The sequence below is a fragment of the Tursiops truncatus genome, chromosome 20, assembly GCF_011762595.2.
Source record: "Tursiops truncatus isolate mTurTru1 chromosome 20, mTurTru1.mat.Y, whole genome shotgun sequence".
NCBI classification, from domain to species: Eukaryota; Metazoa; Chordata; class Mammalia; order Artiodactyla; family Delphinidae; genus Tursiops; species Tursiops truncatus.
Genome location: NC_047053.1, coordinates 44,286,700 through 44,303,619, shown reverse-complemented (window position 1 = coordinate 44,303,619; position 16,920 = coordinate 44,286,700). Strand labels below are relative to the sequence as shown.

Sequence of the window (16,920 nt, the reverse complement as noted above, 5' to 3'; positions counted from 1 at the left end):
ACAGAGAAAAACAGAAGCCAAAACAAAGCCCATCCGGAAACATCCCTGGCAGCAGAGACAAACAGCCTGCTGGCCTGGTTTAGTCGTTAGCAGGCAGCTGCTGCCTCGGAGCAGCGGGAGGAGGGGCACTCTCAGTGAGCTGCAAACCCCGTCCCCTGGCCGGGCGGAGCCAGGAGGGCAGTGGGGGAAACTGCTGGGCCAGCTGCAAATCTGGCAACTCAACCAAGAAGTGAAACCATCCTGCTGCCCTGGCTGATACACAGAGTTATGAGGTGAAAGGGAGTTGAGTGCAGCTCCTTGGGTCCAGAGGGTGTCAGAGCGTCCCCAAGGTGACCAGAGGTCTACCCGCCACCCCTTATGTGCCTGGGGGTGGTGGAGCTCCCAAGGGTGTCCAGGGCCCCAGGCTTGGCCGCGCAGTCCCTCCCCTCCATTCCCTCCCCTCCATTCCCTCCCAACGCCCCCAGCTCCCACTGTGAAGGAGGATGAGTTGGCAGGGCCCCCAGTGCTCCTGGTATGCAGTGTCCTAGAGCGTTTGTCACAGCATTGTTTGCATACCATCCGCCCCACGGCCTGGAGCTTCCGAAAGCTGGAACCAGGTCCCCGGTCACCTTTTCCTCTTCCACAGTGCCCAGCACACAATAGGTGTTAGGACCATGTTGAACGAGTGACTTGCCCATGCCTGACATTGAGCAAAGAGTCCCTTAGTGATGCGGTAGAACCCCCAGTAGATAGGGGAGTTGCTGGAGCTTCCCTCTGCACCTTCAGATCTGCTGCCGTGGAGAGTGGAGAGTGGTGAGGGCATCTCTGCTGTGCTCTTAGAGAAAGGCAGGTGTCCCAGCAGGGGGTGCCTGGTATCTCAGCCACTCTGCTGAGTACCAACTGCTATTCGGTGCCCTGGGGGGAGTCGCTACGATGCCTTCTGCAAGGTCCTGGCACCCCAAGTGCCCCAAGTACAGCTGTCTATCTGAACTGCCACCCAAGCTTTCTCCTGCCATTTAGATCATGACATAAGAACCACGACCACGTAGTCTGTGACGAATGACCGTGATTTTAATCCTAAGACCTAAAACTTCAGGGATCAGGCTGATCATGCCAAGAGCCTCCTGAAGGTTGGAGTCTGAGACAGAGACACCCGCAGGGACGTTGACTGTTGTCTTCACTGTCCCATCAACCTTTACAGGCGCCCCAGGCAGCTGTGCAAAATCTGGGATCGGGAGGAGCACAAGACCCGGGCGCTGCCCTAGAGGGCGTGGGGCCCGCCAGGGGAGATGCTTGTGGGGGCGAGTCGTGTCAGTGTGCCGTGGGCGCCCACGTAACTGCCCAGGGCACAGGGAAGGGGGGAGTGTGTCAGGGAGTGTGTAGGTGTGTGAGGGTATGTGCACCCAAGTGCAGGAGCGAAGCTTGTCCTGGGGCTTGGAGGATGAGGAGGAACGGGGCAAAGCAAAAGGGCCGTGCAGACAGCGAAGGAGTGTGTGCAGGACCAGGGCATGAGAGAGGGGAGCCTGGTGAGTCGAGGGTATCTTGGTGTAGTTAGAATCCGTGTACGTGCCCTGGCCATCTGCCACTGAGGAAAACGACATCCACGTGGCACTGACCGTGGCGGCAGGAAGCATCACCCAGTCTGGGGTTCCGTTTCCCGATTTATAGAGAGAGAATGCTGGCCACACGGCATCAGGCAGCTTTCTACAATAAGGCTTCCTGGTCCTTTGTGCAGGTGAGAGCGAAGTGGCGGGCTGCATCCCCTGAGGGTCTGTGTGTGTAAGTGCATGTAGATGCACCATGAGCGTGTGTACGTGTGTGTGTACATAACCTGTGTGTGTACGTCAGCTTAAACAGATGGCTGTACAGGGGCTCTTTGTCTCTCAAACCACTGAGGCTCCTGTGGGTGTAATCCACACCCTAAGTGGGTCATCTTGTCTGTTGTTCAGAAAGGGTCCAGACCAGAGGATCTGAACCCTGTCTGCATATTAAAATCCCCTGGGAAGCTCTTAAAAACACCAACACCAGGGCCCACCCTGGACTAATTCAATCGATCTGCAGTGAGGCCCGGCTTGCTGACATTTGAAATCAACCAGCCCAGTTGTCTAGAGTTGTAACTGGGCCCCAGCTTATCCTTAGAGTCACAGATGATACCCAGGCTCTAACCCTGACCTTGGGTAATTGGGAGACCCTAACCCAGCCTCCTGAGAGGGGCTGGCAGAGCAGCTGGACAGAGGGACACAGTGGCAGAGGAAGAGGGATGGGGCCACCGAGCTGGAGGCTACAGGTCTGTGCTGGGGGTACCTCTACCTGCGCCCCCTAGGTCCAGGGGTCCCACAGTGGCCTGTTGGCCTCATACTTCTAGGCTGAGAGTGATGCTGGAGGGACCATGATCTTCTAAAGCCGGGAAATGGCCCGGGCTCAGTAGTGACAGGGCTTCCAGGGGCTCCTGGAGATGGGCACTCGTGGGGTGGGTAGTGGGGTACAGCCTTGCCTGGGAGCCTCCAACATTTTCCTGCTTCAGCAGTGAGCTGACCTGGTGCCCAGAGGCAGTTGTTGACCTGTGCTTGGTCCCTTTCCAGGTCTGGGAACAAAGGGCACGGAGACAGTGTACAGTGAAATCCGGAAAGCTGACCCCGGTGAGTGAGAGCCCCTTAGCTCCCCCAACCGGGGGTTGGGGGGAGGGCGCTTCCCGCAAACTCATCCATGGGGTCCTGGGAGTGGGCAGGGGAAAGAAGGAGCCAAGGCAGCCAGAAAGGGTGCCAGAGTTGTTAACCCTCTCTTCCCCACCACCCTTAAAATGTGGCCACAGGTGACGTGTACTATTTATTTAGTCGATGAACACTTATTGAGTGCTGGCTGCATGCCAGGCAAACAGAACCTTATACCTTCACACCCAACTAACGGCCAGGTGGACCAAAGCGTGTCCTGGCACCCCTGTGTGCTCATGAGATGCCCAGCAGCCTCCCGGGCACTCCTGACCCCAAGAGAAGCAGCGTGGCCCTGCCTGTTCTCAGGTGCCAGCCAGGGGCCCCACCTGCTCCTCACCCGGGCCCTGGTGCACTGGGGCTCCCGAAGGTCTTAGGCAAAGTCGGTGCTTTGCTTTGAAGACGTTCAGTAGCTTCAGCCTTTCTGGGAGCACGCCGACTTTGGGGAAGGGTGTATGGATCTACTTCCGCTTCCTTTGATTTCAGCCCGGACCCCACTTCATTTCCCATTTCCACTGCTTCCTCATGGAGAGATTCCCTGGGACTGAACAGACACGGAACTGGGGATGCTCCCAGCAATCTCATTTTTTGTGTAATTATTCTATTCTATTCTCATGAAATGAAATCCACAAAGACCACTTTTATTTTTTTATCTTTTTTTTTTTATTGAAATCAAGTCGATGTACAATATTATGTAAGCTTCAAGTGTTCTACCTAGTGGTTTGGCGTTTGCGTACATTGTGAAATGATCACCACGATAAGTCTAGTAACCATCTGTCCCCATACAGAGTTATTACAATATTATTAGCCATATACCTTATGTGATATATTATATCCCCATGACTTATCTTTTTATATAACTGTAGGTTTGTTACCTCCTAATTCCCTACACCTATTTCGCCCATCCCCCATCCTCCTCCCTTCTGGCACCAACAGTTTGTTCCCTGTATCTGAGTCTGTTGTTTTTTTTTTTTTGCGGTACGTGGGCCTCTCACTGTTGTGGCCTCTCCCGTTGCGGAGCACAGGCTCCGGACGCGCAGGCTCAGCGGCCATGGCTCACGGGCCCAGCCGCTCCGCGGCATGTGGGATCCTCCCGGACCGGGGCACGAACCCGCGTCCCCTGCATCGGCAGGCGGACTCTCAACCACTGCGCCACCAAGGAAGCCCTCTGAGTCTGTTTTCACACAAAGACTACTTTTAAATTCTGAAAATAAGTCACAACCCAAAGGGCATAAACATTCCAGGGGAAAATAGTCACTATGCAGATATCTCGCTTTGTACAACAAACCTCTACTTAAGTGGATTCTTTGAAAGGGAATTATTAAAACAGGCTGGAAAACTTTGATAAAGCCTGGCTACCCCAAGGATGGTCCACAGACAGGTAGCAACGATCTCAGGCCCAAACCAGACTCACAGGGTCAGAATCTCCAGAATCTGAACTCCCAACAAGGTCCCACATATTTCTTTTTTTTTCTTTAATATTTATTTATTTATTTTGGTTGTGCCAGGTCTTAGTTGTGGCCTGTGGGCTCCTTAGTTGCAGCACGCAGGCTCCTTAGTTGTGGCATCCGAACTCTTAGTTGCGGCACGCATGTGGGATCTCGTTCCCTGACCGGGGATCGAACCCGGGCCCCCTGCATTGGGAGCATGGAGTCTTATCCATTGAGCCACCAGGGAAGTCCTGATCCCACGTATTTCTGATGCTGCCAATATTAGAGAAGCACTGTCTTACCTGAAGAGCCTACTTGTTATCTGAACTAGGAATCACCCCTTAATTAATCTTTTTAAAAGTGGTATTTTCATGGGTAGAGCAGAAACTCAGCCCCATGGAGAACTTGACTGAATGATAATTTGAAAACCATTTCCTGTGGAATTCTTGGCTTCAGTATCTCATTTTGCATTCTCAGTCTATTCAGAGCTAGCAAAACGCAAATTTAGAAACAGGCTTCCTCTGTTCTTCCAGTGTAACAGAAAGCTGAAGCTCAGATCAGGTTCAAGGTTGGTCCTGATGGGTAATTGTGTAAAAATGCCCCCTTTGCTTTCCTCGTGGTGGTCCCTGAGATGGTTCGCTTTCAGTCGCTTTGGTTATGCAAAAACTCACGTTTATTAAGCACTTGCTGTTTGTGCTAAGTGGTCTATATTACATTATCTCTTTCAATCCTCCACAGTAAATCCCATTTTTCAGATGAGGATCCTGAAGCATAGAGGGCTTAAAACAGTTCCCCACGGTTAGCGTTAGTACACCAGAACTGGCCCACCCCAGAGCTGGATTCCATGCTCCTGATCATTGAGCTGCCTTTGGTTTGGGGAAGGGAAGCTGGTGAAGTGTGGAGGCCACAGGGAACCCCGGCTACAGGAGGCCGGGGAGGGGCGGGGGGCGGGCTGTGGCCACCTGAGGCCACCCCTGGAGGCCCCATACAGTTGGTGAAGGCCACGCCCAGTGTGGATTCCAAAGGGCTTGTGTTAGGGACCCTGCAAATTAGCCTGAAAAAAGACAGATTAACAAGAAAAAAGCAGTGAGAGTAACTCGGTGGAGTGGGGTGAGGGAAGCTCCCGGAAGCCTTCCTTCTGCATCCATTGATGCTCATTTGCCTCTAGCTCAAAATAACCCTTATGCCAAAGTGGCATGTTTGGGGGTGGCATATTCTGGTTTTCTACTCTGCTTCAGGGTAGCTGTTCAAGTGGGTTCTCTCAGTGTCCCCAGGCTGGTTCTAGATGCCTGAGTCCCCAGTCCCCGGCTGTTGGAACCTGACTGCTCCGGCTGGCCTCAGGCTGGAACAGACCGCAGGCACCATAGAACCCAACCCGGTAGGGATTTGAGGTGGTAAAGAGCCCTGTTTTGCTGGGGGATATCTGAGCCCCTGTCCTGGTGCTGCCACTTAACAACTGTACGACTTTGACCAAGAGGCCTGACCTCTCTGTGATGACTTAGTTTCTTCAACTGTTAAATGGAGATGCGATTAAATGAGAAAAGGGGATGAGACGGCGCCGTTTACTCCAAGCATGCAGTCAGTGTATCACCCCTACCATACAGTGAGCATTCAATCCATTTTAGCTGAAAAATGCATGAGGAACTTGAGCCCTAGTGCCTGGCCCAGGGCAAGACTAGAGCCAGCTCCGGACTCCCAGGCCAGGGCATTCCCACTGTGATATCTGGGCCATTAGGTGTCAGTTGGGGCTTGGGTCTCTCTATAACCTGGTCTTTCATCTGGCAGCCAGCTCCTGCCAGGTAGGTAGAGGGAGCCCTGGGTCTTATAGCCAAAACCACATCGCTGCTGCAAAAGCCAGCGTCCTGGAAGCCAAGGGAGTTCCTGTTTTTGAGCGTTTCCCACTGAGCTGCTGCCCAAGGGGAGGAGGCTGCAGGCCTTGGTTGATTCCTCTTCCCTTTTCTTTTTTTCCTCTGTCAGCCACTCAAAACCATCATAGGGTTGATGGAGGCTCTATTATTATTCCTGCTCTACAGATGGGGAAATGGGCAGAGGTGAAATAGCTTGTGCTGGTCCCAAGGCCAGTGGTGGCAGAGCAGGGGCAGAGTGTGGGGAGCCTGGCTGCAGAGTGGCGCACTTCACCACCCTCATGTTTCCCCTGTGTTGCCAAATCAACTGGTTTCCACTTTCATCAGCCTAATTAGAGGATGCAACTCTGTCTACTTTAGAAATTAAGAGTAACAGCCTGGTGTGGTCTGGGTGAGCCTGGGTGAGTCATGGAGCCTCTCGGGACCTCTGTCACCTTCTCTGTGGAATGAGGGGCATGGGCTCGAATCTGGATCAGGGGTTCTCCAGGTTGGTTACAATACAGGTAGACTGGCACCACCTCTGATTCAGTAGGTCTAAGTGAGCTGAGAATTTGCGTTTCTGACAGATTCCCACATGCTGCTGCTACTGGTCTGGGGACACACTTTTAGAACCATTTTCTAGATGCTCTGAGTTCCCTTCTGACTGAACCACTCTGAGTTCTGCTGTGCTTCTCGTTTGAAGCGGTAGAGTCTTTCTTACTCCCCAGCAATCCTGGAGGAATTGCTCTAGATTGGCCGGCAGAGATAACCCAGAAACACTGTATGTGTGTGTGTGTCTGTGTGTGTCTGTGTGTGTGTCTGTGTGTGTCTGTGTGTGTGTGTGTGTGTGTTGAGGGGAGGGTGTGACTCACAATAAAAACAAAGGCCCCGTGAGGGTCTCTGGGCTGGTCTGGGAGCAGGCTGAGCGCAGAGCTGAGTCTTATCTGACTTTTCCTTCTTAGGTTTTTGTTCTTCCCCAACTGAGAAACTTCCCCAGTTTCTCAGTTCCCCATCATCTTCCAACGAGCAGCACTTCAGGGCTGGCTATTTTGGGAAATGGCTCACAGGGCGTAGTTCTGGCTCTTAGACCCCCTTTTTCCCCTGAGTGATGCAAAGGAAAACTGCTCCTCTAGATAAGCAAAAGGGCAACAGGCAGGCCTGCCTCCAAGGAGCAACCCCAGGCGGGGCTGGAGAGGGTGTCAGGGGATCTGGTAGGCCGTGGGAGGCACCAGGTCTTTGCAATCTTGGCTGTAGGCTCTGAGCTCAGCTTTTTTTTTTTTAAACCTGTGGTAAAATATATTGGTTTGGCCAAAAAGTTCATTCGGGTTTTCGTAACATGGAAAAACCCAAACGAACTGCTTGGCCAACCCAACACATAACACTTGCCATTTTAACCATTTTTACATGTACATTTCAGTAACACCAAGTACAATCACATCGTTGTATGGTCATCACCACCATCCATCTCCAGAACTTTTTCGTCTTTCCAAACTGATACTCCTTACCCATTAAATGATAATTCCCCAGACCCAGACCCTGGCAACGACGACTGTTCTACTTTGTGTCCCTGTGAACTTGACTACCTTCAGCTGTTTTAATCTGTCAGATCAGGTGGTTGAATGAATGATCTTAAGTTGCTTTCCAATCATAACATTCAGAGCCTCAGCATCCTGGCGTTTGGAAGGGATGGTCATTTGTCTATGCCTTGGTCGCTCCAGACCCAGGCTCTGGAACATGTCTGTGGTGGGTGGGGACTCAGTCCCTTCTAAGAGTCACTCCCCAGGTCCCTTGGCGCCAATCCTAATCCTCTGCCCACCTTTGACTCCACGTTTGCCCTTCAAATCTGAGTTAAGTCCTGGATCTCAGGGGCCATTTTACCGTGTTTCTGCTGCATTGTGTCAGCCAGAGGCCAGCCTGGGTGGTTCTCTGTACCGCAAACCTCATGGAAAACACCCTTAATAGGAGACCTGGGGGTTGGTCTTGGCTCCGCCCTCATCAGGTTAAGACTTGGCCCCACCCCCACTGCTATCCCATCAGATGTCAGTTTCCTCACAAGTCCCCACTAAAATTCCCTTGGCCTCAGTGGAGCTGCTGCGGGGTGGATGTGTCAGTGTTCCTCAGGAACGTACGTGGCCCTTGAGTGGATAAGGGCTGTTGTGGACAGGTGGGTTCTATAAAATGAGGAGGGAGGGAGGCATCTCTTCCAACTCATTACCTCCCACTGGGTCTTGACCACAGTCACACACATCTGCTCTTCTGTATTTTTTCATAGTTGAAAATTTATTGGAAAAAAATTTTTTTCTATAAATTTATTTAATTTATTTTTGGCTGCACGCGGGCTTTCTCTAGTTGGGGCAAAGGGAGGCCACTCCTCGTTGCGGCATGCGGGCTTTTCATTGCGGTGGCTTCTCTCGTTGCGGAGCACGGGCTCTAGGTGCGCGGGCTTCAGTAGTTGTGGCTTGCGGGCTCTAGAGCACAGGCTCAGCAGTTGTGGTGCACGGTTTTAGTTTCTCCGTGGCATGTGGGATCTTCCCGGACCAGGGCTCGAACCTGTGTCCCCTGCGTTGGCGGGCAGATTCTTTTTTTTTTTATTTTTTATAAATTTATTATTATTATTTTTTTTGCTGCGTTGGGTCTTCATTGCTGCTCCCGGGCTTTCTCTAGTTGCGGCGAGTGGGGGCTAGTCTTCATTACGATATGCGGGCTTCTCACTGCGGTGGCTTCTCTGGTTGCAGAGCATGGGCTCTAGGCATGTAGGCTTCAGTATTTGTGGCACGTGGGCTCAGCAGTTGTGGCACGCAGGCTCAGTAGTTGTGGCTCACGGGCTTAGTTGGTCTGCAGCATGTGGGATCTTCCCGGGCCAGGGATCGAACCCGTGTCTCCTGCATTGGCAGGCGGATTCTTTTTTTTTTTCCTCTCACTGTTTTGGCCTTTCCCGTTGCGGAGCACAGGCTCTGGACGCACAGGCTCAGCAGCCATGACTCACGGGCCCAGCCGCTCCGCGGCATGTGGGATCTTCCCGGACCGGGGCACGAACCCGTGTCCCCTGCATCGGCAGGTGGACTCTCAACCATTGTGCCACCAGGGAAGCTCCTGTTGGAAAATTTAAATTCATTATTAATATGTTGTTACAGTGACTCAAGCACAAATGGCATTATGTTTCCTACTCTTAACTATTCCAACACCTGAAATATTCATTTTTAGGAAAATATAAGTACTAATACAGTAGCATACTAGAAAATTTTGATATTAAAGCTTATTTTCCCATTGGAGTTACTTTGCCTTTTTTTTTTTTTACATATACATGTATCTATTATTTTTCAAATTCTTTTCCCATTTAGGTTGTTACATAATATTGAGCAGAGTTCCCTGTGCTGCTATTCTATTTTGTTGACATACTGCTGAGCTAACATCTTCCTGTCCCAGCAATTAAGTCAGTCTGAGGCGAGGAAACCTCTCGATCTTTGAGCTTTTTCACTTTCCAGCCATTCGATGATTCTTTGCTACATGTTCCCTGCCTGTTAGGGAGGGAGGAGAGGGATGCTCAGAACTTGGAAGACTTTTATCAGAAAGAGACCAAATTGAAGTCAGCCTCAGGAGAAGACAGAGCAAGCCCCAGGGACACTGCCAGAAAGGGTGGAGAAAGAGATTCTGCCCCTCACTGAGCTTCAGCTTTCTCAGGGGAATGGAGAAAATGCTGATAATTTCCTCATCATTTAGATCTGCAAGCTTAGCATTTGGGGTTTTTTAAAGTTCTTGTTTCCTTTTCCCTCATTTGCCTGAGGTTAGGGTTTGTCAGCAGTAGCAGCTGTAGTTATGGTTAACGATACGGCTTTTACCAGAAACGGGAAAACTCGTCTGTTTTCATGCTCCTCAGAAGCAGCCATGTGGATGATCCCCGGAAGTGAGCACTGCAGGAAAGTGATCCAGGTGCCAGTGTGGTACCTCTCTCTCCCAGCCCTTAACGAGAGCCCGTTTACTCCCACCCACGTGGTTTTGGACTTCACGCAGGATAGTCTGTTACTCAGCTGAGCCCTCTTGGTTGAGATGGGGGAGGCGTCTTCGCAGGGTTTTTTCATAGCTTGGTGCTCTGGGCTGTGAGCTGACCTGGAGTCAAAGGCGCCCCCCACCCCACCTCTTCCTCCTCTGCCTGGTGCCAACTAATTCAAGGAAAGGTTTGATTCTTTTCCTCCCCCTTGTGCTCTAGTGCTCTCCTAGTGACAGGAGCTAAAAGAGCTAAACCGTAGCTGGGTAGAGAGCCTCTCCATGAGTCGGCTCACCAGTTATCCGTGGCAACGCTCCTCAGCTTCCCTCAGCCTGCTGGAGCCTGGTGTGAACTGGAATTCCCGGCTAGCCAGGGAAGTGTGTATCTTCACTCTGATTCAGCGATGGATGGCTTTACAGTGCCCCAGCTCATCCTGAAAGTACTTTATAAAATGGTTTGCAGTTCATCCAAAGCATAACTTATTAACATATATTTACCCCAGTTTTTAAGGCAGGAGAATAAAGCGGTTTATTATAATTAATTAGCAATGCAGTCAAGTTCTCCCTATGAAAGAACTAAGGTCTAGGATAAGATTTCCACAGTTTAGGGCAGAGGTTCTCAATGCAAGAGACATTTGGCAATGTCTGGAGACATTTTTGGTTGTCATAATTTGGGGCAGGAGGAGGGGTGCTACTGCATCTAATGGTTGGAGGCCAGGGATGCTGCTAAACATCTTAGAATGCACAGGACAAGCCCCATAACAAAGAACTATCCAGCCCAGAATGTCAGTAGTGCCAGTGTTAAGGAACTCTGGTTTGGAGGAATTCGTTTCCTGTCATTCCTCCAAGATGAGAGCTGGTTTTCCTCCCTAGATGCCCTGTGCCCACCTTGGAGGTATCCTGGGCACATCCCACCTGACAACTAGCGGTTCTGGGGAGAGATGCCAAGTCCTGCTCCAGACACTAACCTATGTCTTTTGGATCAGGCAGGGCCCACCTCCCTCACTCAGCCTCCTTCTTCTGCTTTCTCCTTGCCTGGAATTCAGACTTCTGGGATACTTCTTAAGGGAGCAGAAATCCAGTATACCAAGAGTGGCTGGTCATGGAGACGGGACCAAAGAACAGAGGGGCCCTATGCCATGTCCCCTCTGGAAGGGAGAGAAGAGCACTTGAGGACCCGTCCCCACCCATCCTGCGAGACCCAGAGCAAACTAGCCTAGTGGGCACTGCCAGCCTTCCCCCAGGGTGGCATCTCCTACCTCAGAGTGCAAGGCGGTAAAACTTGCTCCATTAAAAAAATATATGGGGGCTTCCTTGGTGGCGCAGTGGTTAAGAATCTGCCTGCCAATGCAGGGGACACGGGTTCGAGCCCTGGTCCGGGAAGATCCCACATGCCACAGAGCAACAAAGCCCGTGAGCCACAACTACTGAGCCCAGGTGCCACAACTACTGAAGCCTGTGCACCTAGAGTCCGTGCTCTGAAACAAGAGAAGCCACTGCGGTGAGAAGCCCACGCACTGCAACAAAGAGTAGCCCCTGCTCGCTGCAACTAGAGAAAAACCCACACGCAGCAAGGAAGAACCAATACAGCCAATAAATAAATAAATAAATTTATTAAAAAAAAACATGGATACTACCCACCAGTTTCTGGTACCAAAAAGAAACAAAACAAGTGTGCGTAACTTGGAGCTCCATCCGCATCATCAGCGTACTTGAATTTTAGTATTCTGTGTCCCTGTTGCTTTAGGAAACACAGCCTGAGGCTCTTGCCCTCTTGCTCTGTCTGATTCCAGAGCCCTTGGGGCTTTGGAGGAACGGGAAGCATGGGATCCTTTGGGTCCTCCCAGGTCAGGTTTGGGCTGGGGGTGGGGTGCTGCCCACAGCCTTACTCAATGTGTGGAAGTTTACACAATGGCTCAACTTCTTGGTCGGGCTGATTCATCCATTTGGCCTTTGACGCCTACCTCTGACCCAGCCAGGACAGAAGGGGGCCCCTTAGGAACTCCTGGCCCTGTTCCCTCTAGAGGAGACGCACAATGGAGCTGTGATAAGACAGGGTTTGAGGAGGAAGTAGACTGGTGGAAACAGGATATTTTTAAATTAGAGAAAGAAACAGAAGATTGTGACTCCCGTTGTGACAGTTGGGTCCTGAGACAGCCCAGGATTCAAAGGGACTGGGCTTGAGCTTGGGCGGCACCAAGGCCCCTTGAATTGCCTCTCAAGTAAGACTGAGGATTTGGGAGTGGGGACAGAGTATGACTCTCCACCACCTTTAAGAATGGCAACCAACCCCCAAACCCTCATCTCCTCTTGGGCCTTCCCCAGGCTTCTGTGTCTTCGGAACCGTGTCCATGGTGGGCTATTTGGGGAATCAGCCCCAACATGTAGGCCACTCCCCATTCAGAAACTCTGCTGTTAGTGGGGCCTGGTCCTGTCCAAGAGGCAAATCGTAGCCCTCTCTTGCCTCTTGCCGTGAAAATCATCCCTAACTAATGCAGGCGGGGGTCACGCACCTTCGACGCAATGTCTCCTGTTCTCTTCTGGACATTTTCAGAATGTCCAGCCAGTCCCGGCATGCACCCTGGCAGGAAGACTGTGTGGTCTCCGGATGACTGAGATGAGGCTCCCTGGGCCCTACCCTTCAGACAGCACTTGAACCATATATGCCAAGGGCGTTGGCCTTGTTTGTACTTTCTGCTCCATTTGATCCCACTCCTGGGAATAGACAAACTAGTATGAAATATGGAAATTGCTTTATTCCCAAAGAGGACGTTGGCAGCATTATTTAAAATAGCCCAAACTTGGAAAGCACCTCAACTTAAATGTTGACATTTAAGTCAACAGTGGAACCAGAGATAATTGTTACCTGCTTTCTACTTTTCTGTAGTTTTCAGTTTTTTCCCCTAACTAACAGGTGCTATTAATTCTTAAACAACTGTTTAAAATGTTAAACTAGCTGCCCGGGACTTTATATGCTTGTCACATGGAGCTACAGGGCCCAGGGGAAGCTATCTGTGGGCAAAGGAGCCATAAACCTGGGCACCCGGTGAGCTTGAGGGTCTGGCGTCTCCTGCACTGCGCCCCCTCCCTCCCTCTTTATTTGCGCAGCTCCTGAGATGTTGGGCGTGGGGGGTGGGGGGAGCCTAACTCATGCTCTGTGTAGCTCACCTCCATGTTACCCTTTGTTTTGCAGATTCCGTGGAAAACAGATATTCTGTAAGTATACATTTCATATGCGCTATTTTTTTTAAAACGGTCCATCGAACAGTGAAATATTTCCAGACTCACCCAGGTTCTGCAGCCCCAGCAATGACACCCGTAGACTAGCCTCGTCTGTTTTAGACCAGGAGCCTGGGCTCCTCTGACTAGCCTGGTCATCAGGCTAGCCAGGTTTTCTAGGCCAGCTGTGATTTTGAAATTCTCTCCTACTGTTTCCATCATTATGACTCAGCCCACTTGTGAAGGGAGAGCCTGGAAGTCCCCCGCAGGGTTGGGAATCTAGGGCTCTCAGCTCCAGATGAGCAAAGTCCACATTTCCTCTGAGTCTAGGTCCTTGGAGGTGAGGCAGATTCGGGGGGTGTACTTGGAGAAGAGAAGCGTCCAACAGTCACCCTCACACACCAGGCCCTCTGCTGCAGGGGACACACAAGGTCTTTGATCCAGTGAGGGAATCAGATGAGTTTTCTTGGCTGAGAAAGCAAAGGGATAACAGCTACTCCAGAAGCCATGGAAACAGAGAACAGAGGTGCTTTGTTCTGCCTGGTTAGTGGTCTCTTCCCCAAGGAGGGGTCATTTGGATGGGCCATGAGGAGTGAGCGGGTTCCAGCAGCGTCCAGGTAGAAAGATCATCAGGGGCAGAGGCGTGAGGGTTGGAGCAGTCTCTAGCAGCTCAGAATGGGAGCAGACAGGGGTGCCGGTGACAAGGGATAGGGGAAAGGTAAGTTAGGGCTTGCTTGGGAAAGACTCCAACACCTCATTATGAGGTTTCATTCTGTAGGAAATAGAGGGTTTAGGAAGCTGCCACTTGGCAGATGGGAATGTTTAAAAGAAGTGCAGAGGCCCAAGTTCAAGTTTTGCGAAGACCCATTTTCCCCTATCTTCCTACTCCCAACCTTTTTATGAGCTACCCAGCAGCACAAGAGTTAACTAACTGGGCAGCTAACGTCTTAAGAAATGAGGGATTTGTCTCGCAAACTGCTTCTTTAAGGTCTGGGAAGAACTTTCAGCAAGATTGCCTGTAGCCCTTCCAATGGGCCCCCAGCTTCCTTTGTTTTGCCCGAGTCTGAATTCTTGTAAAACAGAGAACTCATTATGCCTTTGACAGACAGGAAGCCGCTGACATTCTTTTTATGGAGGAAGGCTATCAATTTAAGGAAAAGAGGAATGAAATGAATGTCTTTTTCTAGCCTAAGCCACCCAGACTCCTGAAATCAGAGACTGTTGCATTGGAAGGAAAAGGGGCCCAATTTATAGATGAGAAAACCGAGTCCTGAATTGGCAGGACAGCTCGACCAGGGTCACCCAGCGTGTTAATAGCAGAGCCAGGACTAGAACCCTAGGTCTCCAGACTCCCCGGCCAGTCCACAACACAAGACTTCCTCCAAGAAATGATGTCACTGTCCCAGCCATCATAGCATTGCGAGAGTGGAAAGTGAGAACTTTGCCCCATGGGCCTTGTGGGACTCGGATAAAGAGATGTTCTCCCGCTGCAATAATCGTGGCTGTGTCCACCCAAGGCAGGTCTGCTGGACCTGCAGGACTGACTTATTTACTTTTTCTTCAATCCAAATGATCTCTCTGGACAAAGGCTCTGAGCTCTAGGATAGACAGAACTTCCCCTTTCCCCAGAAGCCGGCCCATGGGCCCAGGAGTCTGCTTCCAGAATGCTCCTGAGTGTTCACCCATGGCTGGTCCTGTGCCCCAAAATAATAAGGCCTTTTGGCGGGAGCACAGGGATTCCCAGCCGTTGGGAAAGGCATTTTGAATCTTTAAGGGAATGCGTCTTGTTTATAAAAGAAGCAGGTATAGTTTCCCTAATAATCAGCTGGTGAGGGTCAGGAGAAAATTAATTGAATTGCTCAGCAGGGAAATGGGAGGGGATTTCCTTCCTGAAATCAAACCTGGCGATCATTCCCCGTTGTTTAATGGCCGTTGCTTCTGAAAACATATTGGAGGAAATATCTTAACAATGAGGTAGCCACTTAGCCAAATACTAATTTAGTATTGTTCGACTTGCTTCAATGGCACATTCTGACTTCATTTTTCCTCTGCCATTTTTGCCTTGTTTATAAATCGTGTTGTGGCCCAGGCAGACAGATAACGTGAAAAGAGAACACCCTGTACTTAAAGGGATGAATCTGGACCTGCCTGGGTCTCAGGATCTTGGAAGGGACTTGCCTTCTTACTGACAAAAGGCAATTTCTAGTTACAACTCATCTCCTTCCCTCCCGGGAGCCAGCGGGCAGCTGGACTGCAATGGGAACAGCCCTGGAGTTGGGATCAAGGGACTGGGGCATGAGTTCCAGTTCTCCAGCCACGCCTGAGCTTCCCCATCTGTAGAATGGAGATGGTGATGGCAACAACAAAAACAGTAATGTCTGCCTATTTAAAGACCATCTTAAGGGTTAAGTGAGAAACATGTGTGCAGAGTACTTTGCAGATTGCAAACTATCATATAAAAGCTAATTGATTATCTATTTTAAAGTTCTTTTCATCAAACACTCTGGCGGCATAAGGCACGGGTGGAGAATTTACTTCACTTGGCCCTGAAATGCCCCTGTCACCTGAGGGGAAGGTAGCAGTTGCTTACCCAAAGCACAGGATTCAACCCAAGCCAAGCTTTGCCAGGAAGCAGAGACCCACATTAAAACTTGACTTTTCCCTGATACCTATTTATTAGACATGTCACTTCAGGCAGATTTCCTAACCTCTCGGGGCCTTAGTTTCCTCATTTGTAAATTGGAGGAAATAGAACCCTCTCGCTTAGTTGTTGCAAGGATTAAGCCAGCACCTAGCACAGATCTGGTTCACTGGAAGTGCTGGTGGGGGCTGGGGGGGGGAGACATTCTAGAAGCAGGAAGTAGAGATCCCAGGAGCGTTAGAAGCAAAATGACCTTTGAGAGTGTCCACACCATGTTCTGGCCAGAAGTGGGGCAATTTCTTGGCTGTACTTGGTGCCTGACAGCTGGCCTCTGATTTACACACAGGCAAGCACAGCCTTAGATGTGAGCACATTAACCTTCACTTCCAAATCCCCAAGGCCTGGATGACTGTGGCCCAGCCTTTCCCATCTCTGGAGCTGGTCCTGCAGCAGCTCCCCGAGCGCTCACTTCCCCTGGAGAGGGGAGCGGAGGTGTCTGGGGAAGGACTTGGTCTGGGGCCTGCAGAAGGCTGGACACCAGGGTCACACACACACACACACACACACACCCCACCACCCCCAGCTGAGCGGAGGAAGTGGAGCGAGGGTAGCTGCCAGGGCTGGCGGGCCTCCAGCCCCCGGGGGCCAACACAGCTCTCTTGGCCTGCTTGCCTGGGTCTCTCCTGGCAAAGGAGGAGGCAGAGCCTTGGCCTTCCGGCTGGGGCCCCACAGACCTGCATCCTGTTCCGAGAGGCTCCTCAGCCCTGGCAGGACCAGAATAAAACAGGGACTCCATCTCAGCCAACCCTCAGGGAGACAGACAGCCCGGCCATGGCGTTCCCAAGACGTTGGCCAATCCCCACAACTTCTGCTCCGGCCTCCCCCTGAGATCCACCTGCAGCAGGGGGCCCTGTGCTCGCAGAGGGCCCAGAGTCAGGCACTCAGGCAGGTGTTGCCTGCTCTTCCGGACTCACTGCTGCCCAGGGCCCAGTATCTCCCAGCATTGCTCCACTCTTGCCCCCTTGCTCCATCCATTCATCAAAATCCACCCCACCTCGCTGCCCAGCTAGGGTCCTCTCACCACCTCTCAACTCCTTCTGCAGTTTGTTAGGACC

The 16,920-nt window shown here is 51.2% G+C and overlaps 1 protein-coding gene across 13 annotated transcripts in view; it reads left to right on the top strand.

Annotated features, from left to right (window-relative positions):
* The window catches only part of PECAM1 (platelet and endothelial cell adhesion molecule 1), a 55,810-nt gene that overhangs the window by 36,788 nt on the left and 2,102 nt on the right, over positions 1–16,920 (top strand). For 5 of the 13 annotated variants that reach the window (XR_012328536.1, XM_073797432.1, XM_073797433.1 and 2 more), the window contains one exon: positions 13,139–13,161. Coding sequence is in view for 12 of the 13 variants with exons in the window: in XM_073797432.1 (XP_073653533.1) it covers positions 13,139–13,161 (23 nt within the window). In the remaining variant the exon portion in view is untranslated. Of the gene's footprint in view, positions 1–4; positions 2,541–2,561; positions 2,619–3,173; positions 3,330–13,138; positions 13,162–15,257; positions 15,360–16,920 lie in introns of those variants that run through there. The other 8 variants (XM_073797434.1, XM_073797426.1, XM_073797430.1 and 5 more) reach the window with 5 other exon arrangements.